This window comes from Canis aureus, chromosome 9, assembly GCF_053574225.1.
Source record: "Canis aureus isolate CA01 chromosome 9, VMU_Caureus_v.1.0, whole genome shotgun sequence".
NCBI lineage: Eukaryota > Metazoa > Chordata > Mammalia > Carnivora > Canidae > Canis > Canis aureus.
Window position 1 is genome coordinate 10,143,176 of NC_135619.1, and position 25,013 is coordinate 10,168,188.

At 42.1% G+C, this 25,013-nt stretch overlaps 1 protein-coding gene and 1 long non-coding RNA gene across 2 annotated transcripts in view; one reads left to right on the plus strand and one right to left on the minus strand.

The window, feature by feature from the left end:
* The window catches only part of LOC144320031 (uncharacterized), a 49,499-nt gene that overhangs the window by 23,138 nt on the left and 1,348 nt on the right, over window positions 1–25,013 (plus strand). The window lies entirely within an intron of this gene.
* Window positions 1,912–12,837, minus strand: LOC144321285 (uncharacterized). Its single transcript, XM_077910883.1, has 5 exons — window positions 12,825–12,837; window positions 7,800–7,877; window positions 5,460–5,923; window positions 3,881–5,378; window positions 1,912–2,050 (listed from the first exon to the last, which is right to left on the minus strand). The coding sequence occupies exons 1-4, from the start codon at window positions 12,835–12,837 to the stop codon at window positions 4,128–4,130; spliced, it is 1,806 nt and encodes a 601-aa protein (XP_077767009.1). The 3' UTR covers window positions 1,912–2,050; window positions 3,881–4,127.

A 25,013-nucleotide genomic window follows, 5' to 3' on the forward strand; every position in this document is an offset into this window, starting at 1 on the left:
TTTGGCGTATCCGCCATCTTGAGGAGTTTCCCTTCCCGCCTGGCCCCAACATTCCGACCTTTTGTTTTATATAATGGTGTCGGGGGCGTCGACTTTGCTCTGGCTACTTCCTGCTGACGGTGGGGCGTCGTTGTAGGGGTAGTCGGATGTGGGCAGGCGAGAGTATGGGTGAAGTAAAAGTTGGTTGACAGATACCCGGGTGAGTTCTTGCAGGCGTTCCAGTCTTGGGGTACCGGCTGCAAGGGGATCGGCTGGTTTGAGAAAGTTCAGACATCCAAAAGGTTCCTTCGGCATGTCTTGAAGTACAGGTGATGGGTGTCTTCCCTGAGTAACAAGTTCTGGGCATGTGGGTATAAGATGAAAAGTAGCGCGAGGTACCGCTGCCTTTCATGCAATCACATTCTACCGCTTGGATCGGGGGGCTCAGGAGAAGTATGAGAAGGAGCCCTAGCCAGGCGGAGTTTGGTGGGTCCCACCATCTGGGAGGTCCATTCGATACCTGTGGGTGCCCGTTTAAGGTTGTTGATGTGCACCCATGCCGTATGTCCCAGCAATTTTGCCGCGGTTGGGGTGGTGAGGATGACCGTGTGAGGTCCGGTCCATCGGGTCTGCAGGGAGCCTGGCTGCAGATTTCTGAGAAGGACCTGGTCCCCTGGGGATAAGTCTCGTGGAGAGGCTTCCTCGGAGGCATTGTCGGTCGGGGCCGGAATGACAGCATCAGCATGGGCTCTCAAGAGGGCCCGGAGGAGGGTAAGGTAAGGCAGATAGGATAAAAGAGGTGGAGGAATGGCCGGGAGGTTGTGGTTGATAAGGAAGGGCCGACCATACAGTAACTCAAAGGGACTCAAACCTGATGGTCCTCGGGGGGGACGCCCGGAGTCTGGTGAGAGCTATAGTAACAGTGTGGGCCACGACAGGCGAGTCTCCAGGGTAAGTTTAGTGAGTTGAGCCTTAAGTAGCCCGTTGGCCCTTTCCACCTTACCCGAAGACTGAGGGTGGTAGGGGATGTGCAGCTTCCAGGTAACGTTGAGGCTCTCGGCCACCTGTTGGGTCACACTGGAGATAAATGCCGGCCCGTTGTCTGACTGTAGGGTCCGGGGTAACCCAAACCTCGGGATGATGTGCTCAATGAGGATTGTGGCCACCACATCTGCAGTCTCTCTGGCTGTGGGGTATGCCTCAATCCATCCTGTAAAAGTATCAACCAAAGTCAGTAGATAACGAAAGGCTTTATGCCGGGGCATGTGAGTGAAGTCCAGCTGCCAGTCTTCACCGGGCTGATGGCCTCGGAGCTGATGGTTAGGCCCCGGCCTGCGGATTCCTCCCTGTGCATTTACGGCCGAGTAGGTTTTACAAGCCCTATGGACAGCCTCAATCACCTTAGGTAGGGATGGATAGTAAAACAGGGGCTGGAGAAACTGGTTCAGTGCCCTTGGGCCAATATGGAGAGATTGGTGGATATCAGTAATTAGGGTATGGGCCAGGTTTTCTGGGAGGGCAATCTTCCCTCGGATGTAAATCCATCCTTTACTTTCTGCCTTTCCTCCCAGGGCCTGGAGGGCTTGAGTTTCCTTTATAGAGTAGAAAGGTCGATGAGGGGTATTAAGGAAGAGGATGGGAGATATTGGGTTACTTAAGGCCGTTTCCCTGGCCACTGAGTCGGCCTTATTATTTCCTATGGAGACCATGTCTTTAGAAGTCTGATGGCCCCTACAGTGAACGATTGCAACCTCAGTGGGCAGACTAAGGGCCTCAAGCAATTTGGCAATGAGAGGTCCATTTACTATAGGCGTCCCCTTGGTGGTTAAAAATCCCCGCTCCTGCCAGAGGACGGAATGAGTATGAACGATGAGATAGGCATATTTTGAGTCGGTGTAGATGGTGACTCGTTGTCCCTTAGATAGATGTAGAGCCCTGGTGAGAGCTATAAGTTCAGCCCTTTGGGAAGTAGTCCCAATTGGGAGGGGGACTGTCTCCACTACCGTCTCTGGGGTGACTACAGCATAGGCGGCGTGTCTCCGACCATCCGCAGCCAGGAAGGAGCTGCCATCTACAAAGAGTATACGGTCAGGGTTGGATAATGGCTGATCAGAGAGTCCAGGGTGGGGAGGGGTGAGATCCTCTATGAGCTGCGGGCAGGAGTGAGTGGGTTCAGAGGTAGGCGAAGGTGTAGGCAACAGAGTTGCAGGATTTAAGCGGGGAGAGGTAGAGAGGGAGATTTGAGGGTTTTCGATGAATAGCAGATGGAAGAGTTGGAGATGAGAGGGGGTTAGGTGGGCCAGGGATCGGTGGCTAAGAAGATCCCCAAGTCGATGGGGGGAGTAAACCACGAGGGGTTGTCCCAAAGTCAATTTGAGAGCCTCCTTAGTTAAGGAGGCAGCAGCTGCGAGCGCCCTAAGGCAGGGCTGCCATCCGCGGGCGGTGCTGTCTAGCTGCTTAGATAGATAGGCTATAATCCGGTAAGTAGGTCCAACCGGTTGGGCCAAAAGGCCAGTAGCTGAACCCGACCGCTCCTCAGTGTAAAGGTGGAATGGTTTTGAAGGGTCAGGCAAAGTTAGTATCGGCCCAGCGGTGAGACAGTCTCTTAACTTGGAAAACAGGCGGCGGACCGAAGAGGGATCAGTGAGAGGACCCTGGGGAGTGTCCTTTGCCGCTTGGTATAAGGGGCGGGCCAAAATAGAAAAGTTTGGAATCCAGTGTCTAAAGAAGCCAGCCAACCCGAGGAAGGAAAGTATTTCATCTGCCGTCTGAGGGGGTTGGAGCTCTCGTAGGAGGCGGATACGGTCTCCGGTAAGAGATTTAGAGGTGGGGGTCAGGTGGATTCCCAGATAAGTGACCGAAGGGGTGCAGAGTTGTGCCTTAGAGGGTGTGACCCGATACCCTTTGCTCCCTAGGAAGTTAAGTAGGGAGGTGGTGTCATCCTGGGAGATGGTGAGGGCAGGGCTGCAGAGGAGGAGGTCGTCTACATATTGTAGTAAGGTACTAGCCTTAAGGAGGCATTGTTGTAAATCTGCAGCCAAGGCCTGACCAAAAATATGGGGGCTGTCCCGGAACCCCTGGGGTAGGACAGTCCAGGTTAATTGTCCAGAGGTATGTGTGTCTGGGTCTTCCCAGGTGAAGGCGAAAAGAAAGTAGGAATCGGGGTGTAGGGGAATAGTAAAAAAGGCATCCTTCAGGTCCAACACCGTAAAGTGAGTGGTGCTTGGAGGGATATGGGATAGCAGGGTATAAGGGTTAGGAACCACTGGATGGAGAGGGACTATTGCCTCATTAATGAGTCGGAGGTCCTGAACCAATCGATAAGCTCCGGAGGGTTTACGGACCGGCAGGATGGGGGAGTTACAGGGAGAGCTTATGGGAATCAGAAGTCCCTGACGCTTTAGTCGTTCTATGATCGGTTTGAGGCCGAGGCGATGGAGGAGGGAGATAGGGAACTGGGGTCTAGAGGGGAACTTGGAACCGTCCTTGAGTTTTATTTTGACGGGAGGGTGGTGGGAGGCCACTACAGGTTCCGAGGTATCCCATACTTGGGGGTTCACGAAGGGTAATTGATCCGGGGTAGGAGTAGATGGAGTGGAGAGATATAGGATGAGACGAGCTGAGGGTGAGGAGGGAGGAGAGGGGGACAAATGAATAGTTGCCCCTAGCTTTTGGAGGATATCCCTACCCAGTAGGGGCACTGGGCATGAGGGAATCACCAGGAATGAGTGAGAGAAGGGGAACCCATCCAGGCTACAAGTAAGGGGAGGTGTGGCCCTAGGAGTGGAGGGGTTCCCGTCGATCCCCATAACAGCGACTGGTGAGGGTTGAGTAGGTCCCGCGTAGGAAGGCAGAACAGAATAGGTAGCCCCCGTATCCAGCAGAAAGGAGATGGACTTACCCGCTACCTGGAGCATGACCCTGGGCTCGGCCTGGGTGAGAGGGGCGGCCGAGGCTGGGCTCCGTCAGTCTCCTCCAGCCCGAGCAGTTGGAAGGCTGGACTCACCGTCTCGGGTCTTCCCCCGCGTTGAGGCGCCGAGGATTCCCTGAGGCTAGGGCAGTCGGATTTCCAGTGGCCCATCAAATGGCAGAGAGGGCATGGTCGAGTTGGTGCCCTCGGGTTGGGGCACTGACGGGCCCAATGGCCTTCAGCCCCGCCTTTGAAGCAGGCCCCCGGAGGGGTGCGGGTGGGTCCCCCTCTCTGCTGGCTCCTGGAGCCGCGGCCGCAGGGCTGCTGCCAAGGCCTGGGTTTGTAGCTGGACCTTCTGCTGGAGTCTGGCCTGTCGCTTCAGCTCTGCGGCTTCCTCACGGGAGTTAAAGACCTTAAATGCCATTCTCACTAGGTCAGAAATGGGGGTCTGAGGGCCTTCCTCGACTTTCTTTAATTTTTTGCGGATATCTGGGGCTGACTGAGAGATAAAATGTGTGGCTAGAACCGTGGCCCCCGCGGGACAGGCCGGGTCCAAGCGAGTGTACTGAATTAATGCCTCGGTCAGCCGGTTAAGGAATATAGCCGGGTTTTCGTCAGGGGCCTGTATGATTTCTCTGATCTTGTCATAATTTACGGCCTTATTAGAGGCCGCCCGCATGCCGGCGATGAGACATCGGACCATGTGGTCGCGGCGCCGGCGGCCATCTTGACCGTCTTGGTAACCCCAGCCTGGCTCTACGGCGGGGACCGCCTGAGCACCGACCGCCATTGTGGGGTCGGTCAGGTGGACCTGATCAGCGTGTCCCCGGGCAGCAGCCTGGATACGTTCCCTCTCCTCAGTGGTGAGGGTGGTGGTCTGGATGACATGTAAGTCATGCCAGGTTAGGTCATAGGCCTGCGCCAAGTATTGGAATTCCTTGATGTAGTTGTCGGGATTGGCCGAAAAGGAACCTAAGCGTTTTTCTATTTGGGATAGGTCTTGTAGAGAAAAGGGCGCATGGACTCGGACAACCCCTTCAGCCCCTGCAACCTCCCTCAAGGGGCAGACCAGGTCCGGGGAAGAGTTTTTGGATCTGGTACGGGCAGAGATAGGAGGAGAAGGGAGGGGGCTGGAAGGTGGTTGAGGTTCTGGGGCTGGGAGGAGAGGAACGGTTGGAGAGGGTATGCTCGAGGCTGGGCCTGGGCCTGGAGTTTCGGAGATTGAGGAAGGAGTCGGGGACACAGGTTGTTGGGGAGCGGGTTGGTAGGGAGGAGGAGACAGGTGTGGGGCCCTTACAGGGGGCCTGGAGAGATCTTCAGGAGGCTCCACGAGGGGGGATGGAGGGGCCAAGTTGGAGTCTCTAGAGGTGGAGTGGGGAAGAGTCGGCGGGGGAGAGCGGGCTAGGAGTACCTGAAAGGTTGAGCAGCTAGAGCAGAGTTCTGGTCTGGAGCGCAGGGTCCAGAAAGCCTGGACATAGGGCACCTCAGACTATTTGCCTTGGCGTCTACAGAGATTATCAAGGTCCGTAAGTATCTGATAATCAAAAGTGCCTTCAGGTGGCCATTGCGCTTGGTTATTCAGCCGATATTGAGGCCAAGCGACGGTACAGTAATGGATAAGGCGTCGCCTTCGTAAGTCCTGGTCTAACTCCAGAGTTCGGAGATTAGCCAGTAGGCATCCTAAAGGCGTTTTGGAATCGAATTTGGACTGGGAGGTTCCCATGGCTCCTTCCCGTATCAGCTCAAGACTTGGAGGAGGGCGTCCCCTCGACTGTGAATTGAGCTGCTGCTTACAGAAGTGGTCACCGTGGAGTAAGGACGTCTCCTTTACTCCCCGGAACCGCGGAGCCACCAGGTGGCGGAGGAGGGTTTGCCCTGACGCGGCCGCGATTAGGACAGGGCGCCCCGGGAGAGGGTCGGAAACCAGGGAACACTCACCGCGAGGAGTCCGGTGACCCCAGCAGAGAAAGAGAGCGGAGTTCCAGTCCGACGGAAGAGGAGAGAGCCTCCGTGCTGTTGCAGGGGCTCGATCTCCTCCCGGGTTTCGGCACCAAATGTTAAGTTTTTTTAGTAACTAGACGGAAATGAGACCGCCAAGGCAAGCGAGGGTCCAAGAACAGATTTTATTGCAGGCACCCTCGGGCGAGGTTCCACGACTCACGGGGGAAAGAGAGTGAGTCGAGGAAGTCGCCCCAAGACAAGGTGGTAGGGGGTTTACATAACGTTGTAAGCAGAACGGTTTCCTATTGGTTGGCTCATATGCAAAGGAAGGATTGCAATCCAACCAGTCAGAGTGACCCTCACTATGCAAAGGAAGGATTGCAATTCGACCAGTCAAAGGTGACTTCCTCCTCTGGGGTTTGAAGGGCATTGGGTTCGGTTGAGGAAGTCCAAAGGAGAGGTGTAAGGGTCTGCTCAAGCTGTCATCCCAAGTGGAGGTGGTGACAGGAACTTCAGCCATTTTGGCGTATCCGCCATCTTGAGGAGTTTCCCTTCCCGCCTGGCCCCAACAATATGGAGATTGTGGAGACTGAGAAAATTAAGGCCATTCCACTTTAAGTTCAGCGTTAGCACAAGTACAGCCATCCCAGGCCCCTGTGAATAAGAGCAGAACTTTATCTTACTTCAGTTACAGGAAGAAAACAGCTTACAGTTTAAGGTCCTAGAAAGCCCCATATTAGAATAAGAACAGAGCCCAAGCCAAGGGCAGGAAGCCCCTATTAGAATAAGAACAGAGCTCAATGCCCTTGAAAGCCCCATATCAGAATGTAAACAGAATTTGAGAAATTCCTCCACCCCTTCTGGAGGTCCCCTAGACCAGCCCTTAAAACTAAGCTGAAACCCACCTCGGGGTCCAAGTCCCTGCTCCGCTGTGTCAGGTATACTTGGACCCAAGCTCGAGCTTGCAAATAAACCCTCGTGTGTTTGCATCGGTGTCGGCTCCTTGGTGGTTTCTCGGATTCTCAATCTTGGGCACAACAGAGGTCAGTGTAATCTACCATATCAGTAGGATAAGGAAGAAAATCTCATGATCATATCAATTGATGCAGAGAAAGTATTTGACAAAAGCTAATACCATTAATGTTAAAAATGATCAAACTAGAAAGGGAGGAAAACTTCCTCAACTTGATAAATATATCTACAAACAAAATTCTACAGCTATCATACTTAATGGCGAAGGACTTACTATCCTTTTAAGACTGTGAAGATTTCAGTCTCACTGCTCTTATTCAACATGATATTGCAAATTCTAGACTATATAATAAGGCAGAAAGGGGAGGGAAAGGTAATAAAATCACACAGATTGGAAAGGAAGAAATACAACTATCCCTATCTGCACATGATATGATTATCTAGATAGAAAATCTTGATTCTCCTAACAAACCTAGAATAAGTAGATTCAACAAGATTGCTGAATATACTATCAATACACACACACACAAATTGTATTTTTAAAAAATTTTTTAACTCACAACCCTGAGATCAAGATCTGAGCTGAGATCAAGAGTCACACTTAACTGACTGAGCCAACCCCCCCCCAAATTTTATTTCTGCATATTAGTAAGGAGCACATAAATCTATATCAAAACTGTACTAGTATTTACAGTTGCTCCAAAGAATATGAAATTCTTAGGTATAAATCCAACAAAACATGTACAAGATCTATATGCTGCAGTTTACAAAAATATTGCATCTGTATGATGCAATTTACATCATTTCTTTGATGAAAGAAATAAAAGAAGACTTGAGTAAATGGAAAGATATATCATGCCCATGGATTGGAGGACTCAACATACTTGTTGGGGAGAAAGAATCTACTGTGCCTTTAAAGGCCCTTTTAGCTGGACTAAGAATCAAATTGACATGAGATAGGTTAACAGGAGAAAATAAAATTGAATAGTGTATTTACCAGGAATCTGCGCAACATGGAGTTTCAAAGACAGTGAAGCAACATGAAGATTATAAGAGCTAAGGAGAGGAGTAGGGTCTAGGATACAAAGAAAGAAAGACCATTAGCAGAAAGGTGGAAGATATTTGGAAAACAAAGATTGCTGTGTTATGCAGGTAAGTTTTTTAGGTACAGACAAATCTCTGTCAAAAACTCTCTTCCTGGTACAAGCAGGCAGTTGAGGGAAAGATAAAGAGCTTCTCCTGAATCTGCTGGGATTTGATTGCTTTTAACTTAAGTAGTGTTCATGCCACAGTGGCCCAGCTGGGCCCAATTTCCTATGGGGGCAGCCATAGGAAATATAAATTTAATGCGATCCCTATTAAATTCTCAGAGAGATCTTTGGCAACATAGATAAACATACTTTAAAATGTATACGTAAAAGAAAAGCTCCTGGAAAACTCAAAGCAATTTGGAAAAAGAAAAATGAAGTGGAAGAAATAAGCCTTTCTAGCGTTAATAAGACTTACTCTATGGTTATGATGAGGGAGCAGGGCCAGCTGAGGTCAAAGCAGAGCTGATATCCTGCAAACAACCACCACCCAGGGTGGGATATGTGTGACAATCTTCAGGAAGCTTCCAATTGTCTTAATGTTAATGCCTTGCTAGAAGGAAAAGCTATCTTTAACTTGACAATGGCAAGGCCTCCAGTATCTCCTAGGTCTTCCTTAGCATATGAAAATCCTTTTGAAATATCCCTTTTTGCTTACCTCCCCCAACTCTGCAAGTATATAATCAGTCACCCTTCACAGGCCTGGGGCAGCCACTCTTCCTGCTTTCCCATCCTGTTCCCATGCTTTAATAAAACCACCATTTTGCACCAAAGATGTCTCAAGAATTCTTTCTTGGTCTTCGGCTCCAGACCTCACCTGTATTCTAAAACTTCATCAGTTAGAGTAGTGATAGTATTATGGCATAGTGAAATAGACATTATAATACCATTATAGAGAAAGTTACACAGATCAATCGAACAGAGTAAAGTAACCAGAAATAGTTCCATATAAGTATATTCAATTGATATTTAACAAAGTTACAAAAGCAATTCAGTGGAGGAAAAACTGTGTTGGAACAATTTCATATGTAAACGTATTAAAAAAGAGAGAGGAGAGAAAACCTCTAATCTCACACCTTAATAAAACAATAACTCAAAATAGATAACATTTAATTTAAAATATAAAAGTATAAGATTTTAGGGGAAAAAATAGAAAATCTTCAAGACCCAGGACTAAGTGAAGATTGTCTAACTTGACACCATAAACACCAATAAAGAAATATTAATAAATTTGGCCTCCTCAAATATAGGATATTTACTGTGTTAATGATCTTATTAAGAGGAAGAAAAGAAAAAACAGAAATTGGGATAAACTATTTGCAAATTGCATATCCAACAGAGGACTTCTTTTCTAGAATTTATAAAGAACTCTCAAAAGTCAATATTTAAAAAGCAAATAACCCAACTAAAAAAATAGGCAAAGACATAACTATTTCACTGAAGATCTACAGACATCAAATAATTACATGGAAATGTTTTTCAACATCGTTAGTTACTAGGAAAATGCGGTTAAAACCACAGTTTTAATACAAACACTAAAATTAAAAAATAATACTGATAACACCAAATGCAAGTAAGGATGTGAATAAACTGGACCATTCATACATTGTTGATGGGAATGTAAAATGATACACGTAGCTACTTTGGAAAATCATTTGGTAGTTTCTTTTAAAACTAAAGATAGTTACTACATAGGACTCAACAGTTGCATTCTTGGGCATTTTTCCCAGAGAAATGAAAACTTATAGTCACAGAAACTTGTACACAAATGTTCATAGCACCTTCATTTGTAAAGGACTGAATTGGGAATTATTCAAATGTCCTTTACTGGGTGAGTGGTTAAACAATCTTTGATATACCCATACCATAGTATACTGCTGAGCAGTTAAAAGGAACAAGCTATTGATACACACAACAACTTTGATGAACCACAAATAAATTATAAGCGGAAAAAATGTAACCTCAAATCCAGTCTTTATACGTATGTCCATATATATTATACATATAATATATAGAGATTATTGATTTTAAAAATCTAGCCTGCATATGATTCCATTTGTATAATATTCTTAAAGTAATAAAATAATAGAGATGGAGGAAAGATTAATAGTAGGCAGGGCTTATGGATGAAGTAATGGGGGTGGGTTTGGCTATAAAAAGTGATACAAGGGAGCTCTAATTTATGGTAGTGCCGAGATGCTTAGGTAGTTCAGCGGTTAAGTCTGCCTTCAGCTCAGGGCATGATCCTGGAGTCCTAGGATCGAGTTCCACATCGGGCTCCCTGCATGGAGCCTGCTTCTCCCTCTGCCTATGTCTCTGCGTCTCTGTGTCTCTCATGAACAAATAAATAAAATCCTTAATAATAATAATTTATAGTAGCGCCTGGTCTAGATTGTGGCAGTGATTACGTGAAAATACACATATCATGAAATTGCATAGAAATTCACACACACATATCCACACGTAAATTAGTGCATGAATAACTGATAAATTAATTGTACCAATGATAACTGCCTGATTTTGATATTGTGCTTTGCTATCCAAGAGGTCAAAATTAGGGAAGGCTGGATACCTGGTGAACTGGACCTCTCTTTACCTTCCTCCTTGACTTTCTGTGAGCCTATAATTATTTCAAAATAAACATCTAAAAAAAATATATAAGTTGTTCAGTTAAAATCCCAACTTAATGTAAAGAACATATTACCGACTTTCTAGCCTTTCCAGAGTAACAGTTCTTATCTCTTGCTCTGTACTATATTCTCCTAACTTCTAACAAGTGACATTCTGGGGGGGGGTGAAGATAGGAAGACAATACCAGGTTATAAAAGTTAATATCAGGTATAAGAATTCCATGACTCCAGATATATCCTGATCTATTTGGGAAACCCTACCTTATGTGAAGAGTTGGATTTATAACCTCAATAAAACACCTATTTCTCTTTTCTTTCCTATTCTCATTTTCTGTGCTCACTAAAGTCTCAATTGTGTTGAAATAGAATTCTAGGGGAAAACCTTCTATGTAGCTATTTACTATTGTCTTTCTTATGGGTTAGACTCTACCCTTCTGAAAGGCTTTTAAAATACAGCACTATTTTTCTAATTCTGATTTTAAACAATCATTATTGTAAAGACCTTTCTCTGGCTTAGTTTCAGCTATTTTCCATTCTAAAATGTTTAAAGTTAGTTCTTCCTCCCTAAGTGAATTCTTTCCAAATTGCTAGTTCTGTTTTTTTCTTTCCTCCTCTTCTCTCTGTTTTAAGCATATAGAATCACATCTGCTTAACTCAGGAATTGTTGAGATTTCATGGGGATTTGGGGAGTAGGAGGCATCTTGGCATGGAGATCATTATTACTTTTTGATCCGCCTCCGGTAAGCATTCTGACAATTCCTCCCACACCTTCTACTAAAAGTTTTCTCCTCAGGCTAATTGACTGTTAATGGAAGATAAGTAAGGCATTTATACATCCGTATCTACTCAGTATACATGATTTATGTTGCCCTCTTAAAAAACAAGATTTAAGCAGCAGTCACCTATTTTTTTCTCTGCCACATCAGAAACTGGGTTTGTGTGGTGGATCAGGAGACAGATTTTATTTTCTACTTGAATACTTTCAGGGCTGATAGTAAACTATTAACATTGAAGGTATAGGGATATAAAAAGTCAGTTTTTTATGTAACTAATATATATTTTGAAATTTTTGAAAAGTATGAAATTTTATTTGAATACAGTCTATGCAACATAAATCTTTTATTTCTTTTCTGTGATAATTTACTTGTGGATTAAAAGTTTGGTAGGTTAGAATTCTATAGGCATAGCATCTGATCTCTGAACTAGCTTTTGACCTCTTAAACACAACAATTTTAAAGTTACAAATTACACCCTTTATTTTTCCTGGCTAAATAAATACAGATAAACTCATTTAATTAGCCTTCTTTCAGACTTGTTATGGAAACAGCTAGTCATTATTGAAAAATGAAGGAGAATCTCTGGAATAGATTGTGTTCTCATTCTATCATTTTCACAATTCTCTCATCAATGGTGATTGAATGGCTCCCCAAGAGAAATACATTCTATGCACAGTTATCTGAGACAGCTGTTTGAAAACAACACTTTATGAAGTACAAATAATTCAGTTAATTCCAGGAAGTAAATCTGTTATCCTGTGAATTCTCTCAAAGCTGATCCTTCTTTTAAGTTATACTGTTATTGTTCAAACATCAATCATCTGTTATAATAATGTGCCCTTCCTACTTTCCCAAAATGCAGGTTGTAGTCTTCATTGTCCCCAATTAACTTTCTCAAATGCAGATCTTACTATGCTGCCCTCTTTAAAAATATCTCATTATGTTTCAGCATTGTTGACTATGCCATGGATTGCATCTTCACTTTTGATTGCTCTAAGATTACTTGACAATGTGTGAACTGTATGTGAAATCGGAGTGTAAATAATTGTACTTATTCCTTGAATGAAAATTTTACTTAAAGGTTAGGCAAACTTTTTAAATACAGAATGCTGACTTATTATAGAATAGCATTAAAGGCCGTATGAATTTTATAATAAAATATGAAACCTCAAAGAAATGCCATGCTTGTAAAATCAATCTTCTTTGGAATTTGTGTTCAAACTCCATAGTATATAGATCTCTTTTTTTTTTAATTTTGTTTTAATTTATTTATGATAGTCACACAGAGAGAGAGAGAGAGAGAGAGAGAGAGAGAGGCAGAGACACAGGCAGAGGGAGAAGCAGGCTCCATGCACTGGGAGCCCGATGTGGGATTCGATCCCAGGTCTCCAGGATGGCGCCCTGGGCCAAAGGCAGGCGCCAAACCACTGCACCACCCAGGGATCCCAGTATATAGGTCTCTTAATGGTTAGACACCAACTAACACCATAGCCTGCAACTCCATTCTATTGACATTCTTATGACATACTTTTGCGGACCATTATTCCCCAAACAGCCTATGCTTTTCATGCACCTCTTAATTTTTTCATGGTGTCCTCTCTGCCTAGAATACGATTTTACAGTTTCTCTGAATTATTAATGCTATTCACCCTTAAAGTGTACAAAAGTATTTGAACAATATAAATTATTCCTTCCTCTACATCTAAAAAAATACTTCACATAAATCTATTCAAGTATACATCATACTGTATTATGCTTATTTATTTATTTGTTACTATTACCAGTTATGAAAGTCTTGAAGTAAAAATATATCTTATTATTATTTTTGTTTCTACAATGTCTTATAATATGGCCATAAATCAAATACTTTGACACTCCTCCCTCCAAAAAGTAAGTTTAGATTCCCTTTCCTTGGGTGTGGATTGTACTTTTTGACTCTCTTCTAACAAATAGAATGTTGTAGAAATTACAGTATAACTTCCAAGGCTAGATCATAATCAATACAAGTACCAGTACCTAGAAGTGGTTCATCATGCTGCCATGACATAGATGTAAAATCTCTTTAAAACCAGACAATGGATAAAACTTGTAGGATATAGAAAAAAAAGTAATAAAGGTTTTTATAACCTTGAAGAAAGTCTATGTAGAAGAATGGTGACAGTTTAGGAAGCTGTGCATAAGGGCTGAAAATAGTTATCAATATCTTCGTGGAACCTGGAGGAAAAGGGGTCTTTGGCATAGTAGTAAAAAGATAAGCAATAGTGATGCCTAAAAAAACATTGAAAATGGAGAATATACCTAAGGACCTGGGAGACCAAGCTATACTGTTTTCTGAACTAAATGTTCTTCTTGATATTCATAGTAAAATGTGAGAACAGAGAGATGAACTGACTTAAGTGTTGTTTAATATGAAAGAATGAGGATTTTATTTCTTTGAAAAGTCTCCACTGAGCACCTGGGTGGGTCAGTGGTTGAGTGTCTGCCTTTGGTTCAGGTTGTGATCCCAGGGTCCTGGGATCGAGTACCACACCAGGCTCTCTGCAGGGAGCCTACTTCTCTCTCTGCCTATGTCTCTGCCTCTCTCTCCATCTCTCATGAGTGGATGGATAAAATTGTTAAAAAAGAAAAGAAAAGAAATGAAAAAAGAAAAAGAAAAAATTTTCAACCATTTCAGATAGCAAACACTGCTGATAAAACATGCTATACAGTTTAAATCAAAGTTGGGACTGTAAAATCTTTGCTAAGACTTTATAAAACTCTAAGGTGATGCCTCAGAGTACCATTTAGTAGGGAGGAAGGAGAAAGTCCTCTAAAAATTTTAAGAATATGTCTCACAGATCCTTCAATTTAAATGATAGAGGTGCTAAGAAGCTTAAGGATAATGGCCATTAGCTTAATATAAAGTAAAAAAAGTATATATTAAAGAGATTTGTCAGTTTGACTTTGGTACATTAAAATCAACAGAAGATCTAAGCAGTTTTAAAATAATTATATTGGTGGAAACAATGCCAGCTTGGAATGAAAGGGACAGTCAAACTAGTGGTGATTTTGCCTTTGGAATTTTGAGCCTCAAATGTTCTAACATGATTGGATAAACTACATACTATGTTGTAAAGCCATTCTAGCAACATGAAGTCCACATTTTGAGGAAGTGGGATCTCCTACTAAAAACCAGTAAGAAACTAATGCCTCTAGTCAATGGTTATATGATTGAGCCAAATTGATAGTGCATCATTTAGTCTTGTCAAATCTTAAACTGACAAGCTCCAGCTAAAATATCTTGACTCTAACCTCATGAGAGACCCAAAACCAGAATCACCCAGTAAATTACTCTTGTATTTATGAGTCTCAGAAACACTGATATAATAAATATTCGTTCTTGAATGCTATTAAATTTGTGTGAATTTGTTATACAGCAAGAGGTAACTAATACAATTTCTTTTTCATCTACTATAGTTTGGTGTATAGTTATTACTTATCTAATATTTACTGGGAGAGAAAGGCAGAGAAAAGATGAAGACATTGTAGGTGGAATACAAAATAAAAAAAGGTGTAATAATAAATTATATTAAAATGACTAAAATTCTGCAATGAAAATTTTGATCATGATATATGTTAAAAGTTGTTTGCCTTTAAATATAAGGAATTTTTGAATTTACATTGATAAATCAAGACAAAGGTGGCGGGTACTGATATTTATTGACTTTTTCTGCACATCAGATAGGCAGTCTATTATGATCTTCATTAAAATTTGTCATTTAATCTTAGCAAAGATTCTGGAAGTTAGGTATTATCACCAATTTATAGAAGAGGGAGATGTCTGAAAGATGTGAAATAATGTGTCCATAATGATAAATCTAGTAAGTGCAGAGGCTGAATCTGATCTCACTTCTGTCTGATTCCAATTTTTCTGTTTTTGTTATATTATGAAATATATGCTATTAAAAATGTTGAATTATAATAATTCAGACTACTGGTTCTAGAATAGCAGGGGATATTTATTTTTAATATATCTTTTAAAATATTTTATTTATTTATTCATGAGAGACATACAGAGAAAGGCAGAGACATAAGCAGAGGGAGAAGCTGGCTTCCCATGGGGAGCCTGATGCAGGACTCGATCCCAAGACCCCAGGATCATGCCCTGAGCCAAAGGTAGATGCTCAATCACTGAGTCACCCAGGTATCCCTTTTTCATGTTTTATTAATTCAGGTTATTTACTAAGAAGCTAAAATTATTTATTAAGGGAATATTTAGTGACATTCCAGAGTCAACTGTGTTTACTTATATATTATATCTCCTTGAGGAGCCTTTTAAAACATATAAGTGAGGGCAGAGTATAAGTAGGCCTAGGAATATGTTTTTTGATCATCTCTGCAGAAAACAGAACAGAAAAATTATTCTAGACATTAAATCTACACAATTCTAACTTTCTTTCTCTTCAATCGCATGTTAGCTTTTCAACTTTGTTCTCTCCTTCCTTTTTTCTTTCTCATGAAAACATTTATTGTCTCTTGAATGTTCAATATTTTAATAATAAATTATTCATATAACTAAGAAGTAGAAGAATTAGGTCATACACTGAATAGAATTCTAAGATCCTTTATTGAAAATAATACTGACTGTTGTCTACAGTGATACTGGAAATAAAGTGTTGAATTGGCTGTAATGCACATGTGAAACAAAGAGAATAATTCATATTAATGCAGGACACAGAAGACATCAGAATAAGTGGGCTCTCACTGTGGATAGTTTATGAAGACTATAAAATATAAAATATATGCAGGTGCCTGGCCAGCTCACTCAAGAAAGCATGCAACCATTAGAAATAAAAGTTAGCATGGGGCAATCAGGTGACTTGTTGACCAAAACAGGTCCATCCATATAGAAGATGTAGGAGACAAAAGAGATGAGATAACCAAGAGCCTTTCAAGCCAGATTAATCTGGCCCAATCCACTACTACATATAGTTTGCAAAAGGCAGACTAAAGCAAGAAGGATTACTTAGGATCCTACTGTAGTATTCTAGAAAAGACAACTAAGAACCAGAATTTGGGAGTTTTGTTAGGAATAAGAAATAATAAGAACAGATGGATCTGACCAATATTGAGAAAGAAACTACAGAAAATCTGGGTAAATAAAGTACAAAAACAAAAGACAACATATGTATATATATATAGAATATATAAAGAATATATAAAGAAATGAACCAAAGGATAGTCCAAAAACATCAGAAATTGAAAGCAGACATTACCTCTTTAACACACGTGTGTGTTTGCATGCACATATACAAACCACACACACACCCCGACTCCAAAATAAATATATGTATATAGTTTAAGTAGATTACAGAATGACCACTCCCCACTCCCATCAATCTTTGGGAAGCTAGAATTATGAATTGTTTTGACATAATATTAACATTATTCAGAATAGACTAACTCCTATAATAATTATAAAAATCTCTTAAGTAAAACTTACTTTTACAGACCTAAAGTATAATGTTCCTGGTCTAGTGTTTCTCCTGAGCAGTTCTACCCTACATAGTGACTCAGGAATCCAGGTTTCTATGTCATGTGATTTCTTAAAACTTCAGGCCTTAAAGTCTTTTCCTTCCTGATGCATAGATGGATAAAAAGAAATAACATCCGGTGTTGTATGGAAAAGTCAATGGCCAGGCATCCTTTGGCATAAATCATTTCAACTTCTATTCCACCAGATAATCAGAATATCAGAAAGCAGGAAATTAATCAGAAGGTTCAAATAACATAACCACATACATGGGAACTGGGGAAGGTCAGTATGCTCAGGAAGAAGAGGAAACAAAATATTGGTAAACATGAGCAGCCTCAAAGATACCCAAAGGCAATGTTTTAAAGTAGGCAAAGGGGTAGAAGTCTGTAAATGGGAGTTCTGGTAAGTGACGACATTAACAATTCTTCTTTGTCTTAGATTATATTCGAAAATATTTGTATTTATGAGACTCTATAAACTAACAATTTATAGATAAATCTGAAGGTAGAAAATCACCTATTTAAGTTGTAACCACATATATTTAATAAAAGACTGTTTTTGTTCAATTATTATGTCCTATCCATTTCTTACCTTGCCCTGATAATATTTCTTTTTAAATGTAAAGGTTCTTTGAAATTGACTGTTTTATCTTTCTTGATGAGAGTCTCTTCTACATTCAGTCCTGTAGTATATGGCACAAAATTTATACCCAATAAATTTATTTTTCTATATTTCTATATGCTTGCAAAAAAGCTCTATAAACAAATGTTGAATTTACCTGTAACTTTATGATTTAAGTATCAGTCTCGGAATATTGTTCACATTTGCTCATTCACCCAAAAGCAGGATCATTTTACTGTCTGGACCTTAATCAGTTGGTGAGGTTTTGTTTTGTGTATGTGTGTAAACTTTACAAATTTATTTTACAAGCTCAGAAAGTTCTTCTAGGTCACCTAAGTAATTGCTGATTATGTGATTCTGGCCAGTGGGATTGTGAAAGCATGTTGATAATATCAAAACAAGAAAGATAATCACTTCTATTCCTAGAGCCCTGAGAATGTTACTTTGTCCTCCTCCTGACATTCTCCATGACTAGTCTGACTCCATGGCTTGCACTTGAGCTGCTCTCACCGTGGAGAGAGCCTTGGATTCCCTTAAGTCTAATAAAGTCCAATTAAGGACTGCTAGTTTCTGAGCTGCATACCCTAAGGACACATGTTAATGATGAGTTTAAAATGGTGTCCTATTACAGGCTTATAGAGTGCCAGCCACCTTAGCACTTCATTTTTAAAATAAGTGATAATTGGTAAGACCTTAGCATTCCTATTTAAAAGATAAGGAAGTACAGATTCAGGGAACTTCAGGGACTTGATCAAGGTTACCCAGACAAGCTACACTTACAGCTTCTTAGATTCTGAGCAGATTAAATGATTGAATAACAGAACTAAAATCCATTTCATCATGGCCCACATTTTCCTGTATTTGTGTGAATGTGTGTGTATATACATACATTTGCCTTCATTTTAAAAGATCTGTGCAGAATTTTATGGAATAGAATTCACCAGAATACTAACAAATTTCTTTCCGTACTATGGAAGAGTGCATCCAAATTTAGGGCCTACTGTTAAGATTTGGAAGGAGTATATGTGTGATGATAATACAGTAATAGGAGGGGCAGTCTTCAAAGAAATGAACCAAAGGATAGTCCAAAAACATCAGAAATTGAAAGCAGACATTACCTCTTTAACACACGTGTGTGTTTGCATGCACATATACAAACCACACACACACCCCGACTCCAAAATAAATCTGCATATAGCATACCTGCTTAAGTGTATAAAAAGTTCTCTAATTTGTATCTATGCCCAAGTTAGCCATGAAGATGGAGTAGTGTTAGATAAACATAGTTCTTTTTTTCTTTCTATAAATTTATTTTTTATTGGTGTTCAATTTGCCAACATATACAATAACACCCAGTGCTCATCCCATCAAGGGCCCCCCTCAGTGCCCGTCACCCAGTCACTCCCACCTCCCGCTCACCTCCCCTTCCATCACCCCTAGTTCGTTTCCCAGAGTTAGGAGTCTCTCATATTCTGTCTCCCTTTCTGATATTTCACACTCATTTTTTCTCCTTTCCCCTTTATTCCCTTTCACTATTATTTATATTCCCCAAATGAATGAGACCATATAATGTTTGTCCTTCTCCGATTGACTTACTTCACTGAGCATAATACCCTCCAGTTCCATCCACATCGAACAAATGGTGGGTATTTGTCGTTTCTAATGGCTGAGGAATATTCCATTGTATACATAAACCACATCTTTTTTTTTTTTTTTTTTTTATGATAGTCACAGAGAGAGAGAGAAAGAGAGAGGCAGAGACACAGGCAGAGGGAGAAACAGGCTCCATGCACCGGGAGCCCGATGCGGGATTCGATCCTGGGTCTCCAGGATCGCACCCTGGGCCAAAGGCAGGCACTAAACCGCTGCGCCACCCGGGGATCCCAAACCACATCTTCTTGATCCATTCATCTTTCGATGGACACCGAGGCTCCTTCCACAGTTTGGCTATTGTGGCCATTGCTGCTAGAAACATCGGGGTGCAGGAGTCCCGGCGCTTCATTGCATCTGTATCTTTGGGGTAAATCCCCAGCAGTGCAATTGCTGGGTCTTAGGGCAGGTCTATTTTTAACTCTTTGAGGAACCTCCACACAGTTTTCCAGAGTGGCTGCACCAGTTCACATTCCCACCAACAGTGCAGGAGGGTTCCCCTTTCTCCACATCCTCTCCAACATCTGTGGTTTCCTGCCTTGTTAATTTTCCCCATTCTCACTGGTGTGAGGGGATCTCATTGTGGTTTTGATTTGTATTTCCCTGATGGCGACTGATGCGGAGCATTTTCTCACGTGCGTGTTGGCCGTGTCTTGTCTTCCTCTGTGAGATTTCTCTTCATGTCTTTTGCCCATTTCATGATTGAGTTTTGCTGTTGAGTTTAATAAGTTTAATAAGTTCTTTATAGATCTTGGAAACTAGCCCTTTATCTGATATGTCATTTGCAAATATCTTCTCCCATTCTGTAGGTTGTCTATTAGTTTTGTTGACTGTATCCTTTGCTGTGCAAAAGCTTCTTATCTTGATGAAGTCCCAATAGTTCATTTTTGCTTTTGTTTCTTTTGCCTTCGTGGATGTATCTTGCAAGAAGTTACTGTGGCTGAGTTCAAAAAGAGTGTTGCCTGTGTTCTCCTCTAGGATTTTGATGGACTCTTGTCTCACATTTAGATCTTTCATCCATTTTGAGTTTATCTTTGTGTATGGTGAAAGAGAGTGGTCTAGTTATATTCTTCTGCGCTTGGATGTCCATTTTTCCCAGCACCATTTATTGAAGAGACCGTCTTTTTTCCAGTGGATAGTCTTTACTGCTTTGTCGAATATTAGTTGACCATAAAGTTGAGGGTCCACTTTTGGATTCTCTATTCTGTTCCATTGATCTATGTGTCTGTTTTTGTGCCAGTACCGCACTGTCTTGATGACCACAGCTTTGTAGTACAACCTGAAATCTGGCATTGTGATGCCCCCAGCTATGGTTTTCTTTTTTAAAATTCCCCTGGCTGTTCGGGGTCTTTTCTGATTCCACACAAATCTTAAAATAATTTGTTCTAACTCTCTGAAGAAAGTCCATGGTATTTTGATAGGGATTGCATTGAACATGTAAATTTCCCTGGGTAACAGTGATATTTTCACAATATTAATTCTGCCAATCCATGAGCATGGAATATTTTTCCATCTCTTTGTGTCTTCCTCAATTTCTTTCAGAAGTGTTCTGTAGTTTTTAGGGAATAGCTCCCTTACCTCTTTGGTTAGGTTTATTCCTAGGTATCTTATGCTTTTGGGTGCAATTGTAAATGGGATTGACTCCTTAATTTCTCTTTCTTCAGTCTCATTGTTAGTGTATAGAAATGCCACTGACTTCTGGGCATTGATTTTGTATCCTGCCACGCTACTGAATTGCTGTATGAGTTCTAGCAATCTTGGGGTGGATTCTTTTGGGTTTTCTATGTAGAGTATCATGTCATTGGCAAAGAGGAAGAGTTTGACTTCTTCTTTGCCAATTTGAATGCCTTTAATATCTTTTTGTTGTCTGATTGCTGAGGCTAGGACTTCCAATACTATGCTGAATAGTAGTGGTGAGAGTGGACATCCCTGTCTTGTTCCTGATCTTAGGGGAAAGGCTCCCAGTGCTTCTCCATTGAGAATGATATTTGCTGTGGGCTTTTTGTAGATGGCTTTTAAGATGTCGAGGAAAGTTCCCTCTATCCCTACACTCTGAAGAGTTTTGATCAGGAATGGATGCTGTATTTTGTCAAATGCTTTCTCTGCATCTATTGAGAGGATCATATGGTTCTTGGTTTTTCTCTTGCTGATAAGATGAATCACATTGATTGTTTTATGAGTGGTGAACCAGCCTTGCATCCCAGGGATAAATCCTACTTGGTCATGATGAATAATCTTCTCAATGTATTGTTATATCCTATTGGCAAGTATCTTGTTGAGAAGTTTTGCATCCATGTTCATCAGGGATATTGGTCTGTAATTCTCCTTTTTGGTGGGGTCTTTGTCTGGTTTTGGAATTAAGATGATTCAGGCCTCATAGAAGAGTTTGGAACTACTCCATCTCTTTCTATCTTTCCGAACAGCTTTAATAGAATAGGTATGGTTTCTTCTTTAAACGTTTTATAGAATTCCCCAGGGAAGCCATCTGGCCCTGGACTTTTGTGTCTTGGGAGGTATTTGATGACTGCTTCAATTTCCTCCCTGGTTATTGGCCTATTCAGGTTTTCTATTTCTTCCAGTTCCGGTTTTGGTAGTTTGTGGTTTTCCAGAAATGCATCCATTTCTTCTAGATTGACTAATTTATTGGCGAATAGTTGTTCATAATATATTTTAAAATCGTTTGTATTTCCTTGGTGTTGTTAGTGATCTCTCCTTTCTCATTCATGATTTTATTAATTTGAGTCTTCTCTCTCTTCTTTTTAATAAGGATGGCTAATGGTTTATCTTTCTTATTAATTCTTTCAAAGAACCACCTCCTGATTTTGTTGATCTGTTCCACAGTTCTTCTGGTCTCTATTTCATTGAGTTCTGCTTGAATCTTTATTAACTCTCTTCTTCTGCTGGGTGTAGGATCTATTTGCTGTTTTATTCTCCAGCTCCTTTAGGTGCAAGGTTAGCTTTTGTATTTGAGTTCTTTCCAGTTTTTGAATGGCTACTTGTATTGTGATGTATTTCCCCCTCCGGACTGCTTTTGCTGTATCCCAAACCTTTTGAATGGTTGTATCTTCATTATCATTAGTTTCCATGAATCTTTTTAATTCTTCCTTACTTTCCTGGTTGACCCTTTCATCTTTTAGCAGGATGGTCCTTAACCTCCACATATTTGAAATCCTTCCAAACTTCTTCTTGTGATTTAGTTGTAATTTCAAAGCATTATGGTCTGAGAATACGCAGGAGATGATCCCAATCTTTGGTATCAGTGAAGACCTCATTTGTGACCCAGTATGTGGTCTCTTCTGGAGAAAGTTCCATGTGCATTTGAGAAGAATGTGTATTAAGTTGCAATGAATGTATATTCAGTTGGGTTGGGATGTAAAGTTCTGTAGATATCTGTGAAATCCATCTGGTCCAGTGTATTATTTAAAGCTCTTGTTTCTTTGGAGATGTTGTGCTTAGAAAACCTATCGATTGTAGAAAGCGCTACAGTGAAGTTACCAAGTATAAGTGTATTATTATGTAAGTATGTCTTAACTTTGGTTATTAATTGATTGATATATTTGATTGATAATTGATATATTTGGCAGCTCCCACATTTGGGGCATATATATTGATGATTGTTAAGTCCTCTTCTTGGATAGATCCTTTAAGTATGATATAGTGTCCTTCATCTCTCACCACAGTCTTCAGGATAAACTTTAGTTTATCTGATATAAGGATGGCTACCCCTGCTTTCTTTTGAGGACCATTTGAACAGTACATGGTTCTCCAACCTTTTATTTTCAGGCTGTAGGTGTCCTTATGTCTAAAATGAGTCTCTTGTAGACAGCAAATAGATGGGTCTTGCTTTTTTATACAGCCTGTAACCCTGCGACTTTTGATGGGGTCATTAAGCCCATTCACATTCAAAGTTACTATTGAAAGATATGAGTTTAGTGTCATCATGATACCTATTCAGTCCCTGTTTTTGTGGATTGCTCCATTGGACTTCCTCTTTATTTTACAGATTCCCACTTAAAATTTCTTGCAGAGCTGGCTTGGTGGTCACATATTCTTTCAGTTCCTGTCTATCTTGGAAGCTCTTTATCTCTCCTTCTATTCTGAATGAGAGCCTTGCTGGATAAAGTATTCTTGGCTGCATGTTCTTCTCATTTAGGACCCTGAATATATCCTGCCAGCCCTTTCTGGCCTGCCAGGTCTCTGTGGAGAGTTCTGCTGTTACCCTAATACTTCTCCCCATAAAAGTCAGAGATTTCTTGTCTCTTGTTGCTTTAAGGATCTTCTCTTTATCTTTGGAGTTTGCAAGCTTCACTATTAAATGTCGAGGTGTTGAACAGTTTTTATTGATTTTGGGGGGGGGGGGGGATCTCTCTATTACCTGTATCTGAATGCCTGTTTCCCTTCCCAGTTTAGGAAAGTTTTTAGCTATGATTTGTTCAAACACATATTCTGGACTTCTGTCCCTTTTGGTGCCCTCAGGAACCCCAATTAAACATAGATTTTTTGGGATCCCTGGGTGGCGCTGCAGTTTAGCGCCTGCCTTTGGCCCAGGGCGCGATCCTGGAGACCCGGGATCGAATCCCACGTCGGGCTCCCGGTGCATGGAGCCTGCTTCTCCCTCTGCCTGTGTCTCTGCCTCTCTCTCTCTCTCTGTGTGACTATCATAAATAAATAAAAATTAAAAAAAAAAAACATAGATTTTTCTTTCTGAAGCTGTCATTTAATTCCCTTAATCTATCCTCATGATCTTTTAATTGTTTTTCTCTTATTCCCTGTTTCCCTCTTTGTCATCAACTTGACTTCTATGTCACTCACTCCTTCTTCTACCTCGTTAACCCTCGTCGTTAGGACCTCCGGTTTGGATTGCATCTCATTTAATTGATTTTTAATTTCTGCCTGATTAGATCTAAATTCTGCAGTCATGAAGTCTCTTGATTCCTTTATGCTTTTTTCTAGAGCCACCAGTAGCTGTATAATAGTGCTTTCTGAATTGGCTTTCTGACATTGAATTGCAATCCAAATTTTGTAATTCTGTGGGAAAGAGGACTGTTTCTGATTCTTTCTTTTGAGGTGAGGTTTTCCTTCTAGTCATTTTGTTCAGTGCAGAGTGGCCAAAAACAAGTTGTATTGGGAAAAGGAGAAAAAGAGAGAAGAGAAAGAATAAAAGAAAAAGAAATAAAAAAGAAAAGAAAAAGAAAAGAGAAGAAAAAAAGGGGGGGGGAAGCAAACAGAAATCAAAGAACAAAAAACAAGGGGGAGTATCCTCTGATTCTGTATACTGTAAATCCCTCGACTTCCCCTGGAAGTTTCCAGGGCTGCTTGGTCAATAATTTGTTTTTCCCCTGTCCGTCTAGCTGGTCTTCTGGGGGAGGGGCCAGCTGTGTTGATTCTCAAGTGTGAGCACTTGGGGGAGCTGCTCTGCCCCTGCCTGGTGCAGGGCTCAGTGGGGGTTGTTTACCCCGTGAAGCCCCAGGAGGAACAACCGCAGTGGCGGGGCCAGCTCTGCAGCCCTGGAGTCAGCCCCCGCAGTAGCTCCGGAGCTCTCGGTCTGCAGGGCCTGGAGGCTCCGGGGCGGGGCCGCTGCTCTGCTCAGCTGGGGCAGGAGCGTCCTCGCTGTCCTGGGCCCTCCCGGCCTCTGCCTGTCCGGGGGGGAGGCCGGATCCTGGGCTGTGTCCTGGCGCCGTGTGCTCCGAGGCCTGCGCTGTTGGATTCGGCTCCCGCCCCGCAGCCCCCTCCGCGGAGCCGCCCCCGAGCCTCCTGAGCTGCTCCCGCCCCGCAGCCCCCTCCGCAGAGCCGCCCCCGAGCCCCCCGAGCTGCTCCGGGTCCCGCCGTGCGCGCTGCAGCCCTTAGGGAGCTCGGCGCACTCTCCCGGGGCGCAGGTGTCTGTTACTGTCCCCGGGAGCCCGAGGGCATCCCCGCCCTCCTAGGTCCTGC